Genomic DNA, 16763 nt, shown 5'->3' on the forward strand with positions numbered 1-16763 from the left:
AAAGCTGGTTTGGCGGTGCTGAATTCTCTTAGCTTTTGCTTATCTGTAAAGCTTTTGATTTCTCTGTTGAATCTGAATGAGATCCTTCCTGGATAGAGTAACCTTGGTTGTAGTTTCTTCCCTTTCATCACTTTAAATATATCCTGCCACTCCCTTCTGGCCTGCTGAGAAATCAGCTGATAACCTAATGGGGATTGCCTCTATGTTATTTGTTGCTTTTCCCTTGCTGCTTTTAATATTTTTTGTCTGAATTTAATTTTTGTTGGTTTGATTAATATCTATCTTGGTGTGCTCCTCCTAGGGTTTATCCTGTATGGGATTCTCTGTGCTTCTTGGACTTGGGTGGATATTTCCTTTCCCATGTTAGGGAAGTTAGGGAAGTTTTCAACTATGATCTCTTTTTTTAAAATTTTTTTATTTTTAGCATCACTAATTTATTTATTTATTTTACATCTTTATTGGAGTATAATTGCTTTACAATGGTGTGTTAGTTTCTGCTTTATAACAAAGTGAATCAGTTATACAAATACATATGTTCCCGTATCTCTTCCCTCTTGCGTCTTCCTCCCTCCCACCCTCCCTATCCCACCCCTGTAGGTGGTCACAAAGCACCGAGCTGATCTCCCTGTGCTATGCGGCTGCTTCCCACTAGCTATCTATTTTACGTTTGGTAGTGTATATATGTCCATGCCACTCTCTCGCTTTGTCACAGCTTACCCTTCCCCCTCCGCATATCCTCAAGTCCATTCTCTAGTAGGTCTGTGTCTTTATTCCTGTCTTACCCCTAGGTTCTTCATGACATTTTTTTCCTTAAATTCAATATATATGTTTTAGTGTACAGTATTCGTCTTTCTATTTCTGACTTACTTCACTCTGTATGACAGACTCTAGGTCCATCCACCTCATTACAAATAGCTCAATTTCGTTTCTTTTTATGGCTGAGTAATATTCCATTGTATATATGTGCCACATCTTCTTTATCCATTCATCCTATGATGGACACTTAGGTTGTTTCCATCTCCGGGCCACTGTATATAGAGCTGCAAGGAACATTTTGGTACATGACTCTTTTTGAATTATGGTTTTCTCAGGGTATATTCCTAGTAGTGGGACTGCTGGGTCATATGGTAGTTTTATTTGTAGTTTTTTAAGGAACCTCCATACTGTCCTCCATAGTGGCTGTACCAATTCACATTCCCACCTGCAATGCAAGAGTGTTCCCTTTTCTCCACGTCCTCTCCAGCATTTATTGTTTCTAGATTTTTTGGTGATGGCCACTCTGACTGGTGTGAGATGATATCTCATTGTAGTTTTGATTTGCATTTCTCTAATGATTAATGATGTTGAGCATTTGTTCATGTGTTTGTTGGCAGTCTGTATATCTTCTTTGGAGAAATGTCTATTTAGGTCTTCTGTCCATTTTTGGATTGGGTTGTTTGTTTTTTTGTTATTGAGCTGCATGAGCTGCTTATATATTTTGGAGATTAATCCTTTGTCATCAACTATGATCTCTTCAAATATTTTCTCAAATCCTTTCTCTTTCTCTTCTTCTTCTGAGACCCCTAAATTCGAATGTTGGTGAATTTCATGTTGTCCCAGAGGTCTCTGAGACTGTCCTCAATTCTTTTCATTCTTTTTTCTTTATCCTGCTCCTTGGCAGTTATCTTCACCATTGACTTTATAGGACAAATGTCAAATGTAATTTGCCAGTATACATTTGAAGGGCGATGAAATAAATTTTCTTTCTTTTTTCACATGGATAAAATAAATGTATTTTGCTATATAGCTCTTTCACTGTTTTTGCCAGTAAATTGGTGCACGAAGTTATAGATTGATATCTAGCCTTATTTAAAAGGATTGTTTTAAAACAATAAGATTCAGTAGATACCATGAAGAGATTTTACAATATTTCACTTTTTTCATTATTAGCCAGCTAACTTATATTCAAATTAAATAAATTTCCAGTGTGTGATTGCAGAAAGTCAAAGATGGGTTCTTTATTTTGATTTGATTATATCCTACCCTCTAGTTTTTTATTCTAGAAGAGGTATAAAAATGATAGAGTGATATTCTATTCTAACTTTGTTAGAACATCATAATTAATTACATGGCCCACAATTTATCTGTGGTTTTCTTTTAGTTTTTCTTATATTGCAAATCCTTGTTTTTATCTTTATCCTTTATTCTCTTTCTAGTTGGCCCTGGTGTCAGATGATCTAAATAATCTTTTTATATTAATTAATTAATTCATTGCTTCATTCATTTAAGTATTTTTGTATTCCTAAATCATACTATACACCGAACAAAAATTTTCAGCTGCCTAGATGAAGGAAATATTTTCTTTACACTTGATGAACTAAGTCTTGTGGTAGAAAGGGGCAATGTGAGACAATCATTAGAAGACTTTGGGAAATTTGTTTAACATAGAAGTATATTCAAAGTGTTACAGTAACACCAGGGAAGGGGTGACTTATAGGAATAATAGCAGTCGATTTCTCAGTGGACAGGCTTAGTTAGTAATCTTAGGCCAGAAGAAAGGTATGGCATTCCAGACAATGGGAGCATTGCATGCAAAGATGCTAAGGTATGTCATAGAATGGTGGGATAGTTGGTGAGATTGGTTTTATGGTGGGGAAGAGGGCCTGAAAAAAGGAGACTGTGAGATGAAATATGAATCTGAAAAATAAGATAGCTTGGAGAGAGTGAAGGATCTTCTTATCCATGCTTTGCTTTTTGGGAACCACTACATTATTTTGGAAATGTGAGCCCGTATGTCAGAGATCTAACTTTTTTTTTTCATACCTATTATGAAATAGTTGTGCTAGAAGTTCTATATTCTTTACTGCATGTAATCCTCAAGAAACCCTGTGAAGGGAAGTTATTTTTATCCCCATTCTACAGATAAGGGAATGGATGATTATCAAGTTATTCATTTGTCCCAGGTCATAAAGTGGGGAGGTGGTCTACAAACCTAATACTTTCTGGTTCCAGGACTCTTGCTCTTCTAGTACACCATATTAATTCTCCAGAAGTTACCATAGTGGCAATAAAGAATCTACAGTGAAGTGAAGATAATCACAGGGAAAAAGGAGGTTATTGTGTAATTCAGATTAGAGATGGTTATGAACAGGGTTAAGACATTGGTAGTGGTGATAACAGAAAAACTGCATAGATTTGAGGCCCTTTCAGAAGTAACCTCAGTGGTTAACCAAATGTTGAGGGTAAAAGACAGGGAGGAATTGATGTTATAGTAAGGTTTCTGTATCTACCAAAAACGAATTTCACTGAATGGGGTTAAGCAAGACAAAAATGAAAGGAAGAGTTGATATGTGTATGTGTTAACAATCAGGATGGATTTGTCCAATGAAAACTCCATCTATAGTCTTATATATGTCTTCTTTATAGAAGTTAGAGGGAATGAATGACTAAAATTGGGGAATTTGCGTTGGTATTTTATCTGTAAGCCTTTTTGGGTCCAGATACAATTTTGATCACTCCAGCCTCCTTCTAGCAGTTGTCTGCGGCATTTGTCACCTTCCAATGGATCTTGCTCTGTACTTCATACCCTAGGTCTTGCCTGGAAGGTCCATACACATGTATTGAGCTCTATCAAAGTCTTTCAATAGTCAAGAACTAGCTATTTTGAGCAGAAATATTAAAATGCGGTTATTTGTATAACAGTTGAACAAGTGACTGGATTAAAGGCTATTAATCATTTCATTACAAGTGCAAAGATTGAGAAAGGTTAATATAATAAATCTAGGTTTAATTTCTGGCATTTTATAGTGACAGATTTTCACCTCAAGCCTTAAGAACATTTAGAGTTTTTGCTTGAGTTTCATTGTGTTTAATGCAGGTAAGTCAACTTCTTGTCCATGATTTACTTGTGTATGAAGCCCCCAATCTTGTTTATGTTGCCCGAACATGGCTGAGAGAGACAACTGTGGCGTCATGAATCCAGCTGGCCACAGATGGGTCTTCAGTGAAGCATGAATCCATACTGGTTTGGTGATCTATGTTTACTGCCTCTTGTTAAACTTTTAGAGATTCAGCTCCTAAATCACCTGGCATTAACTGCATCTACTTACATATAAGTAATAGACTGAAGTAAACTGGAGCCTCTGTTGCTAGTACTCAAGACTCTCACCTGTAAGGCCAATTCATTATATTATCATTTCATCGACTACTTAGCCCATGTTAGAGTCTGTTTAGTTTATGGCCATTTAGCACATAGGTTTCGCTAGGCACAGTAGGCTTAGTAGCTCATGTTTTCAGGTTGTTATGATAATTATGAACCTTTCCAAGATCCTGTTGACGTTTACACACATATGTTATGGATTTGACAGTTAAGCCTGAAATCTCAAGAAAAAAATACTGAAGTTGTAGCTTGAAAAGAAATTCATTTAGAATCTTTAAAGAAAATATCAACAATAAATACTTACCTGGAAGGCTGGTAAGACTGCAAGCTTTTCTAGATCTAAGCATAGAAAGCCAGCTAAAGCTCAAAGCAAAACAAACAAAAGATGTATGACTAGTTGAAATAATTAGCTAAAACTCTGAACGAAACTAAAACTTTAACGGTGCCTCCTAGCAAATAAAATTTAAACTGTTGTGTATATAAACTCCACAACTTCACATTTTCAGAGTCTAATGTGATATTCAAACTGGCCAGAATTGCTGATATAAATATATGTACACTCTGTCCTTTACAACCTGAGCAGGAAGTATTGTTAAATGTTAATGAATGTGCAAATCAGTGAACTAGTGGTTGAAAGTTTTTATGGCAGGTCTGCATATTTGTAATTCTTCTTTATATTTGTCCAAAACAGCAAAATTAAGAATAACTACTAATTTTTTTTGGTACAATATATCATTTTAAAAAACATTTTTATTTTATGTGAGACTGTAGTTGATTTACAATATTGTGTTAGTTTCAGGTGTACAGCAAAGTGATTCAGTTATACATACACATTTATCTCTTCCTTTTCAAATTCTTTTCCCATTCAGGTTATTACAGATTATTGAGCAGAGTTCCCTGTGCTACACAGTAGGTCCTGTTGGTTATCTACTTTAAATATAGTAGTGTAGGGCTTCCCTGGTAGCACAGTGGTTGAGAGTCCGCCTGCCGATGCAGGGGACACGGGTTCGTGCCCCGATCTGGGAAGATCCCACATGCCGCGGAGCGGCTGGGCCCGTGAGCCATGGCCGCTGAGCTTGTGCATCCGGAGCCTGTGCTCCACAACGGGAGAGGCTGCAGCGGTGGGAGGCCCGCATACCGCAAAAAAGTAAAAATAAAATAAAATAAAATAAAAAATATATATATATAGTAGTGTGTATATGTTAATCCCAAACTCCCAATTTATCTCTCCCCCCACCACCTTTCCCCTTTGGTAACCATAAGTTTGTTTTCTATGTCTGTGAGTCTGTTTCTGTTTTGTAAATAAGTTCATTTGTATCAATTTTTTTAGATTCTGCATATAAGCGATGTCCTATTATATTTGTCTTTCTCTGACTTACTTAGCGTGATTATCTCCAGGTCCATCCATGTTGCTGCAAATGGCATATTTCATTCTCTTTAATGGTTGAGTAGTATTCCATTGTGCATGTATATATATATATATATATATATATATATATATATATATATACACACACATCTTTATCCATTTAGGACATTAAGTTGCTTCCATGTCTTGGTTATTGTAAACAGCGCTGCAGTGAACATTGCGGTGTATGTATCCTTTCGAACCATGTTTTTCTCTGGATATATGCCCAGGAGTGGATTGCTGGGTCATATGGTAGTTCTATTTGTAGTTTTTTAAGGAAGCTCCATACTGTTCTCCATAGTGGCTGTACCAATTTACATTCCCACCAACAGTGTAGGAGGGTTCCCTCTTCTCCACACCCCGTCCAGCATTTATTATTTGTAGACTTTTTGATGATGGCCATTCTGACTGGTGTGAGGTGATACCTCATTGTAGTTTTGATTTGCATTTCTCTAATATTTAGCGATATTGAGCATCTTTTCATGTGCCTGTTGGTCATCTGTATGTCTTCTTTGGAGAGATGTCTAGAATAACTACTAAATTTTATATATATCACTCTTCACTTTTAAATATATTAATTAATTCATAAATTCTCTGTGCCATCTCCTTTGCATTATCATGCCCAGTACTCACCATGTGCCCACAGCCACAGAGGAGTGACATTCCCCTATTTTGTGCTGACATATCTTTCTAGATGAATACAGGACAGTTATTCTGCAATCAAGGAAATACAAATGTAGTTGGAGAAGTGAAAACACAAAACAATTAAAAAACATATTTAATGGTTTTTTCTGTGGTAAAGTTCTTCATAATTCAACCTTATTTTATTGCTGTTTCTAAGGTTTAATATACATAGGTTTACCTATGTAATATATCGATAAATATGAATAACTTGGGTCACTTTGTTAATTCATACATTAAGCAGATGTTTATTGATCACTTACTTTTTTCAGGCAGTGCTCTAGGTTCTGGGGAATTAACAGTGAAAAAATTAGCTAAAATAAGTCCCAGTCCTCCTGGAGCTTATTATCTAGTTTTAGCTATTGTCTTCTCTCATGGTTTTCAGTGATGGGAACCTCTTTCTTAACATCCTAGTGATTTTTGAATGAATGATGGATTTTATACATAAAAATGTATAGAGGATCTAGATGATACTTTATTCTTCCTGAAAAGGTTCACTCTTTCCTCTATTAGTTGGAAAGAATAGAAGCTGATCACTTTAATTCAGTCATGGAATGGACTGGGTAAGGACTGATTTACAGCTTCATCAAGGACCCATCCATCTCTGGTTTTCTCTAGCCTGCCACATCCCTGTATATCTTGGGCCATTCTCTCTAGCAGGCTCTGAACTATAATAGTTTCCTCAGCATGGTGAAGTTGCCAAACCTCTGCTATACTTTACAGAGACTTTCTGCTTAGTCTCTCAGCATCCCCAGTGTTCAAGTTCATAATTTGGTAAATGTCTTGAAAGGACAACCAACTGTGTATCATGTTCTCTTCTAGGCCTCTCTTTTCTCACAAGAATCTTGGCTCCTTAAATTTCAAATGTTGCCCCTCTAACCCACTGAGACTGCCCTCTGCCCAGGAAAACCCCAGATCCTCCTCTTCTTGCCTTGCACACAGAATCAGTTAATGTCTCCAGAGAAAATATAGTATAGCTAACCTTTCCACAATTCTCTCCAATCTGGTATCTTGGTTTTTCTTGTCCTCATTGCTTCATCAGCTCTCAGATGCCTTTAAGCAGATTTTGGGAGTGACTTTTATATTTTGTTTAGATCTCTTAGTTGTTCTTGGCTGGATCATTGGCCTGTTGCATGCTTACCATCTCATCCCTATTTTTAGATACTGAAATAGAAGAATGATGCCTTCCCTTACACACATCTATACAACCACAAAGAATGTAGCCAGAAATTTCTACCCTAGCCCAATGTATTCTAGAATTACTTGGCAGAGTGGACACGTAGAGATGTATCATTGAATGAAATCTTCAAAATAGGTGTCATTGAAAAAGCTGGACAATCAACAGAGCTAATACTCCATAGTACACTGAGCTCACTGCCCAAGAACTGCTTAGATGGATGAACTCAGTATAAGTGGGAGTCCAAAACCTAATGGTAGCTCTGGGGAGTTGAAGCTTCTGGATGTGACTCTTGACTTCTTATTATGAATTATCTTCACAGGAAGTAATTCTTGATTGTCATTGTCTTACTAAAATACTGGGGAACAGAGATATTCTTTGTGTTTTCTATATCTCTACTAACACTTGTAGGAAGAAGGTATAGCACAGTGGTTAAGTGCCTGGATTTGGGGTCAATCAAATTTAGATTCAAATCTTGTCCATTTACTGGATGCTTGACCTTGAGAAAGTTGCAAAAACTCTCTAAAGCCTTAATTCCATATCTGTGAAACAGGAATAACAATACATTTCACTTTTCTGATATGAAAGTTGATGGAGATTCAGTTTTCAAAGTGCTAATAACAATCTCTAGAACATTGCTAGCATGCAATTTATGGTAGCTAAAAATTTTTTGGCTATTATGGAAGCACATGGAATTAGAGACCCAGAATTTTGAGATGAGACCTTAAGATATTTACATAGACCCTCCATAGACTTTAAGATATTTACACAGCCCCTCCAAAGAATGAAGCATGTGGAAAAAGAACTGTTTTAAGAATTCATAAGTTTGTTTTTGTTGTTAAAAAACTATGTAAACACCTGTTTATGTTATGGATAAAAAACTATCTGAAATAACTCTGGAAAAAAATAACTGAATTGGAAATGGTTTAATTCTCAGCAGCTTCAAAAATGTGCTTCTTCATAGTTTCAATAGATAACTAACAAACATATCATTCCCTACTGCATGTTGTTTTAAAGTTAATCCTCCAGTATGAAATAAAAAGTTAAAAAATGAAGTTAATCTAAGAAGAGGCACGTTTAACTGGCACTCTAAATTGTACAGGTATTATCACGTTTAAGAAAAGGAACAAAATTTAAAGGAAAAGAAATCTAGCAACTAACCCCAATAACTTTAAGAAAAAACAAAGTAAAAGAAGTCTGAGTGAAAAACTTAGAGTTAAAAATAGAGAGAGAGACAAATTTGGTTCCTAGCTACCATCCATTTGTTATGTGGTATTGATTGAGCAGGTTAAGTGATCTCTTTGAGTCCCATTTTTCTCAGAGAAATTACAAGATGGTAAAAATGATACTTAGAATTTTCTTGACTATCAAACAAGAAAATGAAAATGCTTAATAAACAATAAGCATGGTCACATTACTTGTATTTAATGATTGGGTGTACCTATGAATCTCTCTTTCAGCTGTGAGGCGTATGAATTGGTGTTATATAGCAAGCAAACAAGAATTAGCTATGTAAAAAGTGATGAAATGAAGTCTTCTGGTTATTGCTATTTAAGTAATAATTTAAACCACGTATATTTGAGTCAATTTTTACATCACTGTGTGGAAAATTTTCTCTAATCTTGATATTCTTCTGAACATTATTCAGATATATTATACTTAAAGCCTATTCCCAGCACCTTTTCAATAGTTCTGACTCAACAGAACTGAAGGAAAGTGAACTCTTCTCTTCCTTTCAAGTTACTCTAATTCAGGAATTGTTTCTGCGCTCCTCATACTTGAGTGAGTGTGAAATGATGCCTTTGCTGAGTATTTCTGTTTGATTTTCCAAAAGCTATTGTCAGTCCTATAGCTCAAAAACAAAAGGCACGTGGTAATTGGTATAGTCACAGCCAGTCTTCAAATCTAATTAGAACTGACCCAGACACCCTCAGAGCTCCTCCTAGCCTTTCAGATTTGTAAGCATAGATGATGAGATGAAAGCAAGAAAGCTTGTGGAAAGGGGAAAAAGCCCCTTTGCGTGTTGCTGAACCAGAAAGCTTTGACTGTATGGCTCTCTGAGTCCGGACAATGTCTTGTGTGTTTGTTTCCACAGAGCGTATATCATTACAGACTATATGGGCATCCGAAATGAAAGTTTCATGAAATTAGCTGCAGTAGGGACCTGGATGGGGGACTTTGTCACAGCTTGGATGGTAAGAAATTTTAACTTCACCCATTTCAAACGTCAGATGGAAGACATGTTCATAATGTTGGATACACACTACTTTTTTTTTTTAACTTTAAATAACTTCATGAATTATTTTATTTCATGTTACATGTCAAATAACATTCCAAAGTAAAAAAAAAAGGATCTTGTTTTCATGGTTAGCATTATTACATTTGTGCAGAGCCCTCAAACATGAGAAAGTCTCATTTATTTCACAAAATTTGAACGTACAGTCATTTCAGTAACTGGTTTGTTAGATAATCCAAGTCCAGTTATCCCCGGTTTTTCAAGCAACAAGTCACAGGAAATGCTGAGCTCTAACTGTTCGTGTGCCTGTCAGCCCAGCATCCTGATCTCCAGCCCCTTTTTGACACAGCCGTGCTCTTTGTTTTGTTATATCATTCCTCTGTCCTCCCAAGGATTAGAGATATAGTTTCATTTTCTCAACTAATGTGAATTGGATTTTATTGGATACACATTGCTTTTCATGGTTTAGAGCAAAATAGTTACCTCTGTTTCAAGGGGAACAAATTCATGAATATGGACAAATCTAGAGATTATATGCAATATCTGTTTACCTCAGGTAAAAACGTCAATACAATTTTAATACTAATGACTGTCCACCAAGATATATTTATTTATAAAATGCATATATATGTGTATGTACAAAAACATATACATATGCACATATGTGTGGCATACAAACATATACACATTCATAAAATTAGTGGAAAATTCTTTCCTGTGAAATTCTAAATAATTTTGTGAAGATTGTTGTTTTCTGACATGTACACTTTTCAGGTAAGAAATGCTGTATGGCCTGTCTCAAAAGACCGTATGAAACATTCTTTAAGGACTTTAAAAATAGTTTTCTACATTTGTTTTCCTCACTGAACCTACTAACTTAATGGTAACTAAGGAGTTCTGAGAGTTGTCTGTTTTAATCTCTTTTGTGCATTATCAGTCTTTATTACTATACGTCTGCAACAATTAGACAAACCATGTTTCATGCTGAGTTCATCTGCCAGGAGAGTAACTTCTGTTTCTAACCATTGAGTTAATTAAAGACAGTATGTAGCTTAAAGGCCCTAGGTCCTGTAAGTTTACAGGAGAATCTCAGAGTGCAAAGAGCATGACTCTCATAAAAAAGGAACACTTTAACCTTCATTGACACCTTTCATAAGTGTAGCCAATCCTGACACCTTTCATAAGTGTAGTTAATCCTAATTAGCTTTACTCAAATTCATTCACTTGAAAATGAGAGGACTTATCAAAAGAAAGATGATGCCCAAACTAAACACGATTTGGCAGGGACATGCAACTACAGATGTGTTCCTGATACTGCAGGGAGATGCTCACAACAGTTACTGCCACTTCTATTGATAGTTTTGCTTCTTACCTAGAACAGGTGTTTTCAGGGCACAGGAAGCAGTTATATCTTAACTGCTACTACTGTCATCATCCTGCAAGAGTATCAAGTAACCATAAAAGAGTTTGTCTAGCCTGTTTTTGAGCTCCCTCCCACCACTGTTCAATTTTAGAATGTTACCAGAACAAATTACCAGATGCATTCCATTTTGTTAACTTTAAAATCGAAACTTGAAGATGTTATTTATTTGTAATCATTAGAAATAGCAATGAGAATAAGCCAGACATTAAGACCAGGCTGCCTCATCTATTTCCATTGGGAAAAACTATTTAAAAGGAAATATATGAACTTTAAGCTTGTAATTTCCTTAAAATTTGAGGTAATGCCTTTTGGAAATTTCTGCATTAATTGTGGATTATGATTTTGACTCCACTTTATGATGGCTCTACTTACTAAAATGGAAAAGAGAACTGGAACAAGAGTTCAGAAATTTGGATTCTCTGTTGCCACCTATGGTTTGACCTTCCACAAATAATGTATAATCCTTTGAGCCTCAGTCTGCACATTTCTTAAAAGGGATTAATAGTTCCTACTGGTGCTACAGGTTTTTTGTGACTATTAAACGTGTGGTCCTAGAGCAGGACTTAAAATGCTGACATGTAAGGTAGGTATAAGTGCTTTATTGTTATTGTTCATGTTTTTGGACCCCCATCCTCGTGACTGGGCCCAGTTCCTTGAAGTAATGGCAAAGGCAGGTCATTGATCCAAACCTTAGGCTTCCCAGACTTCCTGTCTCTTCTGTGAAGCTCCAGGAGCATGAGAATCCCACCTTATTCCAGGCATGGGGTTCAGAGCATCTGGAGTTTCCTTCCTATTGCCCATGCTAGAGCAGACTAAACCAGTATAGTACTTTGCTTCCTTACTTCTGCCTGATACTGATCCTGACCAAGGTCAGGGGAGAAGCAACAGACCAACAAAACCTAAGAGCTGCTCTGGAGTTTTCAGGCTCAAGTTAGCCATTTGATGCATAAATCACTTTATTTCCCATGATGACATCATTATTTATTTGTAACCCAATTCCACCCAACTTCTCCCCAGACTTTCCCACAAAACAGTGTTTCCTAGGCCATATATAGCTCTGCCCCTATTTATTGGTTATATTATTTTTTTTTTAATTAGGCTATTTTTCTTTTGAACCATAAGGTGGGGTCCAATGCCTAGGCAGCATTGAGAGGCAAATGCATAGTACAGCTTTGACCAAAGACCTTTAACCCTTCCTGGTTGGATTTTTACCATGCACTCTTCTGCCCTACTCTTATGGTTTAGGGGAGTACCAATAATTCCACAGTTCAATCTGTAGTCTTTCTCTCTCTCCATCATCTCTCTTACCTTCAGAGTTTCTCCTAAATTTACTACTTTAATGCCTTCTATTTCTACTAACTAACCTGATAACTTTTTACCTTTTCCTATACCATAGATTACTGCTCCAATCAATACTTCCAATACCACAGAAGTAGGACTAGATTGAGGGTCAAGAAAACTATGTTATAGGTTTAACCCAGCAAACCTTCTGGGGCCTCTCATCTGTTCCTTTCCGCAAACTGAGGAAGAATCAAAATCCCTTTCTGCGTATGTAATCTGAAAAACTGACCTTTCCCCATTAGCCACAGGGATAGAAATGGCAAAAGAAACAGTTCTCTCCTGATTTGAAAGTACAGTCACCCAGGGAGGATTCCCAGAGCACATAATTTCTATTCCCATTTCTATTCACTGACTAGGCAGTACGTTTCCATATAAATATTTATATGTCTACATATGTGTCATTGATAACATTTAAAAAAAATAATAGTTTTCCTCATGAGAGGAGTCTAAGGAAGCTTTGACCTTCATTTCTCCATAGAATTCTCATCATGAAGGTGACTATTTACATTTCCAATAAAAGCGTGTCTTTCAATACAGTTCAGAAATAGAGGCTTTTTCTTTGGTGGAAATAATTCAGAACTTTTCCTTGGTTTTAAAAGGCACATCAGGACTGATGTGATCCACAGGCAAGGCTGATATCAACCAATCTGACAAAAATCTTTGACCCTCACACTACCGAGTGTCGAGCTCTGCTAGGTTCAGTTCCCTGGCAGTCCTGACTTTTCTGGGCTCTGTGGTATGCCTTGTACAGAAGGCTATAAGTATATGTCAGGGTTCAAGTTACTAATTTTTTTGTCAAATAGACTTTTTAAAAATTAGTATAAAAGAAATACATAAAGTGACCAGTGAGGTAATTCATCATTGAGCTGGCCCTTTATGTTAAGAGTTGCAGAGACGAGCTCTGTCACGAGGACACGCAGAAAGCAAAAACGCTGGGTGTCTCATGCGACACCATTGCCACATAGACCCATGTTTGCCCATGCTCTGTGCCATTAAGCAAAGAGCCAAGGAGGGTCAGCTGTTCCACAGCACATGGCTCCAGCTTGACCACCTCCCCCGTGTGGAAGACAGAGGTCATGGCCTCTGCTGAGGTCTAAGGTGGCAGGGCATCCTGTGGACATCATGATGGCCCTTGCTTCTGCCCCTCATTTAATACCAGAGGGAAAAATCACTTCCTATATATGTATACTTAATCATCATCCCCTTTCTCCAGCTCCTGATTCCTCCTGCTCTGGTGGCTTTCTCTTACAGCAAAGTGATTCAGTTTTATATATATATATATATATATATATATATATATATATATCCACTCTTTTTTAGATTCTTTCCCATATAGGCCATTACAGAGTATTCAGTAGAGTTCCCTGTGCTATACAGAAGGTCCTTATTAATTATCTATTTTATATATAGTGGTGTGCATATATCAATCCCAATCTCCCAATTTATTCCTCCCCCTGCCCCTTATGCCCTTGGTAATCACAAGTTTGTTTTCTAAATCTGTAACTCTATTTCTATTTTGTAGATAAGTTCATTGGTACCCTTTTTTTAGATTCCACATATAAGTGATATCATGATATTTGTCTTTCTCTGTCTGACTGACTTAGTATGACATATATATTCTTTTTTAGATTCTTTTCCATTATAAGTTATTACAAGATATTGAATATAATTCCCTGTGCTATACAGTAGGGCCTTGTTGGTTATCTTTTTTATGTATAGGAGTGTATGTATGTTAATCCAAAACTCCTAATTTATCCCTCCCTGTCCTTTCCCCTTTGATAACCATAAAAGTTTGTTTTTTATGTCTGTGAGTCTGTTTCTGCCTTGTAAATACATTCATTTGTATCATTTTTGTTGATGTAATTCTCCTAAATGGTGATGTAACCTTTCGTACAATTTTGCGTTCTTTGGCAAAATAAAGATTGAGACTCTCAGATCCCCCCAGATGATTCCTTGAGTGGTCATTGTTGCTTTCAGGAGCATAGTTCTGCTCCTGGGGGCAACAGAAGGAAACTAGGTTGAGATATATCCCTTTAGCCACTTAAGCAGAGAGCTTTTACTGTACTATGTAAGACAGAAAATTGGTTAAACTTCAGTGGACAGAGGCAGAGAGGATTAAAGAATGGTGTATACTTGAGAATAATTTATACTCTGGGTTAGTATTTATTTACAAATCTAGAACAGAATAGAGAGAGGAACTATTTCTGCAGCATTCAAGAGTAAAGTATTCCTTCTAGCTTAAATATAGAAAATATGAAATACATTTTGTAATTATAAATACATACCTAAAATTTGGTGAGTTTTTCTATTGTCCCATGTTTATTTCACACTTTCTAAGGAAGGAGTGTGATTATCTGTGCTATTTTCATTTCACCACGTTAGTAATAGTTTATTTAAAGTTTTCTGTTATACATGTCACCATTTTGTGGACTGTTCTGCACATGCTAAGTTTGTCAGTGAACAATAACCTGGAATATAACTGACATCATATCTAGTTTGTTATTCTGTCTGGAATTGAGTTTTTCAATTCATATTATGATCAATGCCAGTTTTCTAATTATTTCTTTTCCACTGATATTTCAAAATGACAGAATAAAGAGCATAATTGAGTTGATTTAATATCTGAAATAAAGTAGCAATAATAGCTTTACTGAAGTTCATAATAAAAGAGCATTTAAACTGTGAAATGTTGAATAGAAGGATCATAGTTAGCAAACACATCGAACAAGTATATATGACAAGTGGAAGGGGCAAATCAGATATTAAACCATGCGAGCTGGACCCAAGAGCCCAGCATTAATTTGAGATGTTCTCTTTTGCTCTCTTTCTCTGCCTGTTCATTGAAGCTATTTCGTGGTTGCAGTCTACTTTCTGATTAGTTAGCCCCATGTTTGGTAAGTTTATGTTGCATTTTCCTATTTTATACAGTGAAGTTGGAAACTGGATCAAGCATTTAAATAAGTAATAAACTATCTTTCTATAAAGATTCTTTCTTAAGTGAGATACCATAGAAAAAGAGAATGTCTCAGAGATTTGGGGGCACATGGTTTATTGAGGAAATGCTCTTCAGGGAAATCTGTAAGGAGAGGAGAGAAACAAGAGAGAGATGGGGAAGGAAGAGAGCAAAGATGTAGTCATATGGTCTCAGGTAGTCTATCCTTGGCTTGACCCACTGGGCAGGTGTTATGTTCTTGGGGAGTGGAGTGTACCAGTAAATGAAGGGGATCTGGGTGGGACACCAACATCACCAACATTGATTACCACATTGAGAAAACCCAAGGACATTAGATTGAGTGGCATTCATAATTGCCAGAAAACATTGTCAGTTCGTTTGATTATTTGATTGAAACAGAGAACATAAGAGAGGAAATTTTTTTACATTTTTTTTTTATGCATTAGAAAATTTGAGGGAACCAAATGTGGTCATTTTGCCTCTGTGTCTATAAATATTTTAATGTATCTATAAATATTTTAGCAGTGTGTTTCATGTTCCTTCAAAATAATAAGTTCTTACTAAAAAATTAATAAGACAGGAGAGTCTAACCTCCTGTTTTCTGATAGCATCACAAATGGTGATCAGGAGTCTTTTAATTTTTAGGAATCTTGGAGTTTTAAAGTCCTAACAGAATATGATATGAAAAAAAGGATTTCTGAGTAAAATAGATTATAGTATAGAATATAGATATTTAGGAATAGAAGCACAAATTCTGTCTCTGCTATAACTCTCTTAACTCAATCTCTATCAGAAATTCCATAGTATGTTACAGGTATATTGTATATAATTTATATTCATTTATTAAAAATTTATGCAATATATTATTCTAAGTGTATGAAAGGTACCAGGGAAGTCTATTGGATTGAACTATGTATTGGATTGAACTACATTAAGATGTGAAAGACACTAAGCACATCTCTTATAGAAAGACAGCCCTACTAGAGGCAGGAGATACTCACTTTTCGTCTTTTCCATCCCCAGCTTAGTTTTAGCATTTTTCAATTCCATTACACTTTATTCTGTTACCTGTTATACTTCCTCAAGGCAGGTTTCCTTTTGGTCCACACATTTGTTTTGATTTTTCTAACATGATGTTCCACACCTTTTAAAGTACCATTTATCAGTCATTTGCCTGAAGTTTAAATAAAAGTGGGGGGACATTGATATTTCTTTCCTCTGAAAGTCAATAATATAATGAAATGAATACCAGTTGTTAATATTAGCTCAGAACCTCAAAAAAGAAGCTATGTGCTTCTTTTTGTAGTCATTTTAGAAGTAGTTGGATTATTCCCCTTATACATTTTTTTAATGTTTTATTTAGTGCCTATTCCTGTGGGCCAAGCACTATTTTATGTTTGTGTGTG

General features: G+C 36.0%; 1 protein-coding gene across 2 annotated transcripts in view; it reads left to right on the forward strand.

Annotated features, from left to right (window-relative positions):
• Positions 1 to 16763, forward strand: part of TMEM117 (transmembrane protein 117) — a 529726-nt gene that overhangs the window by 270630 nt on the left and 242333 nt on the right. The window contains exon 4 of one of the 2 annotated variants that reach the window (XM_029206691.1): positions 9500 to 9599. The exons of the other annotated variant lie outside the window; for it this stretch is intronic. Within the exon in view, the coding sequence (XP_029062524.1) occupies positions 9500 to 9599 (100 nt within the window). The remainder of the gene's footprint in view (positions 1 to 9499; positions 9600 to 16763) is intronic. 2 annotated transcript variants of the gene reach the window in all.

This window comes from Monodon monoceros, unplaced genomic scaffold, assembly GCF_005190385.1.
Source record: "Monodon monoceros isolate NGI ecotype Baffin Bay Population unplaced genomic scaffold, NGI_Narwhal_1 Super_Scaffold_6, whole genome shotgun sequence".
In the NCBI taxonomy this organism is placed as follows: domain Eukaryota; kingdom Metazoa; phylum Chordata; class Mammalia; order Artiodactyla; family Monodontidae; genus Monodon; species Monodon monoceros.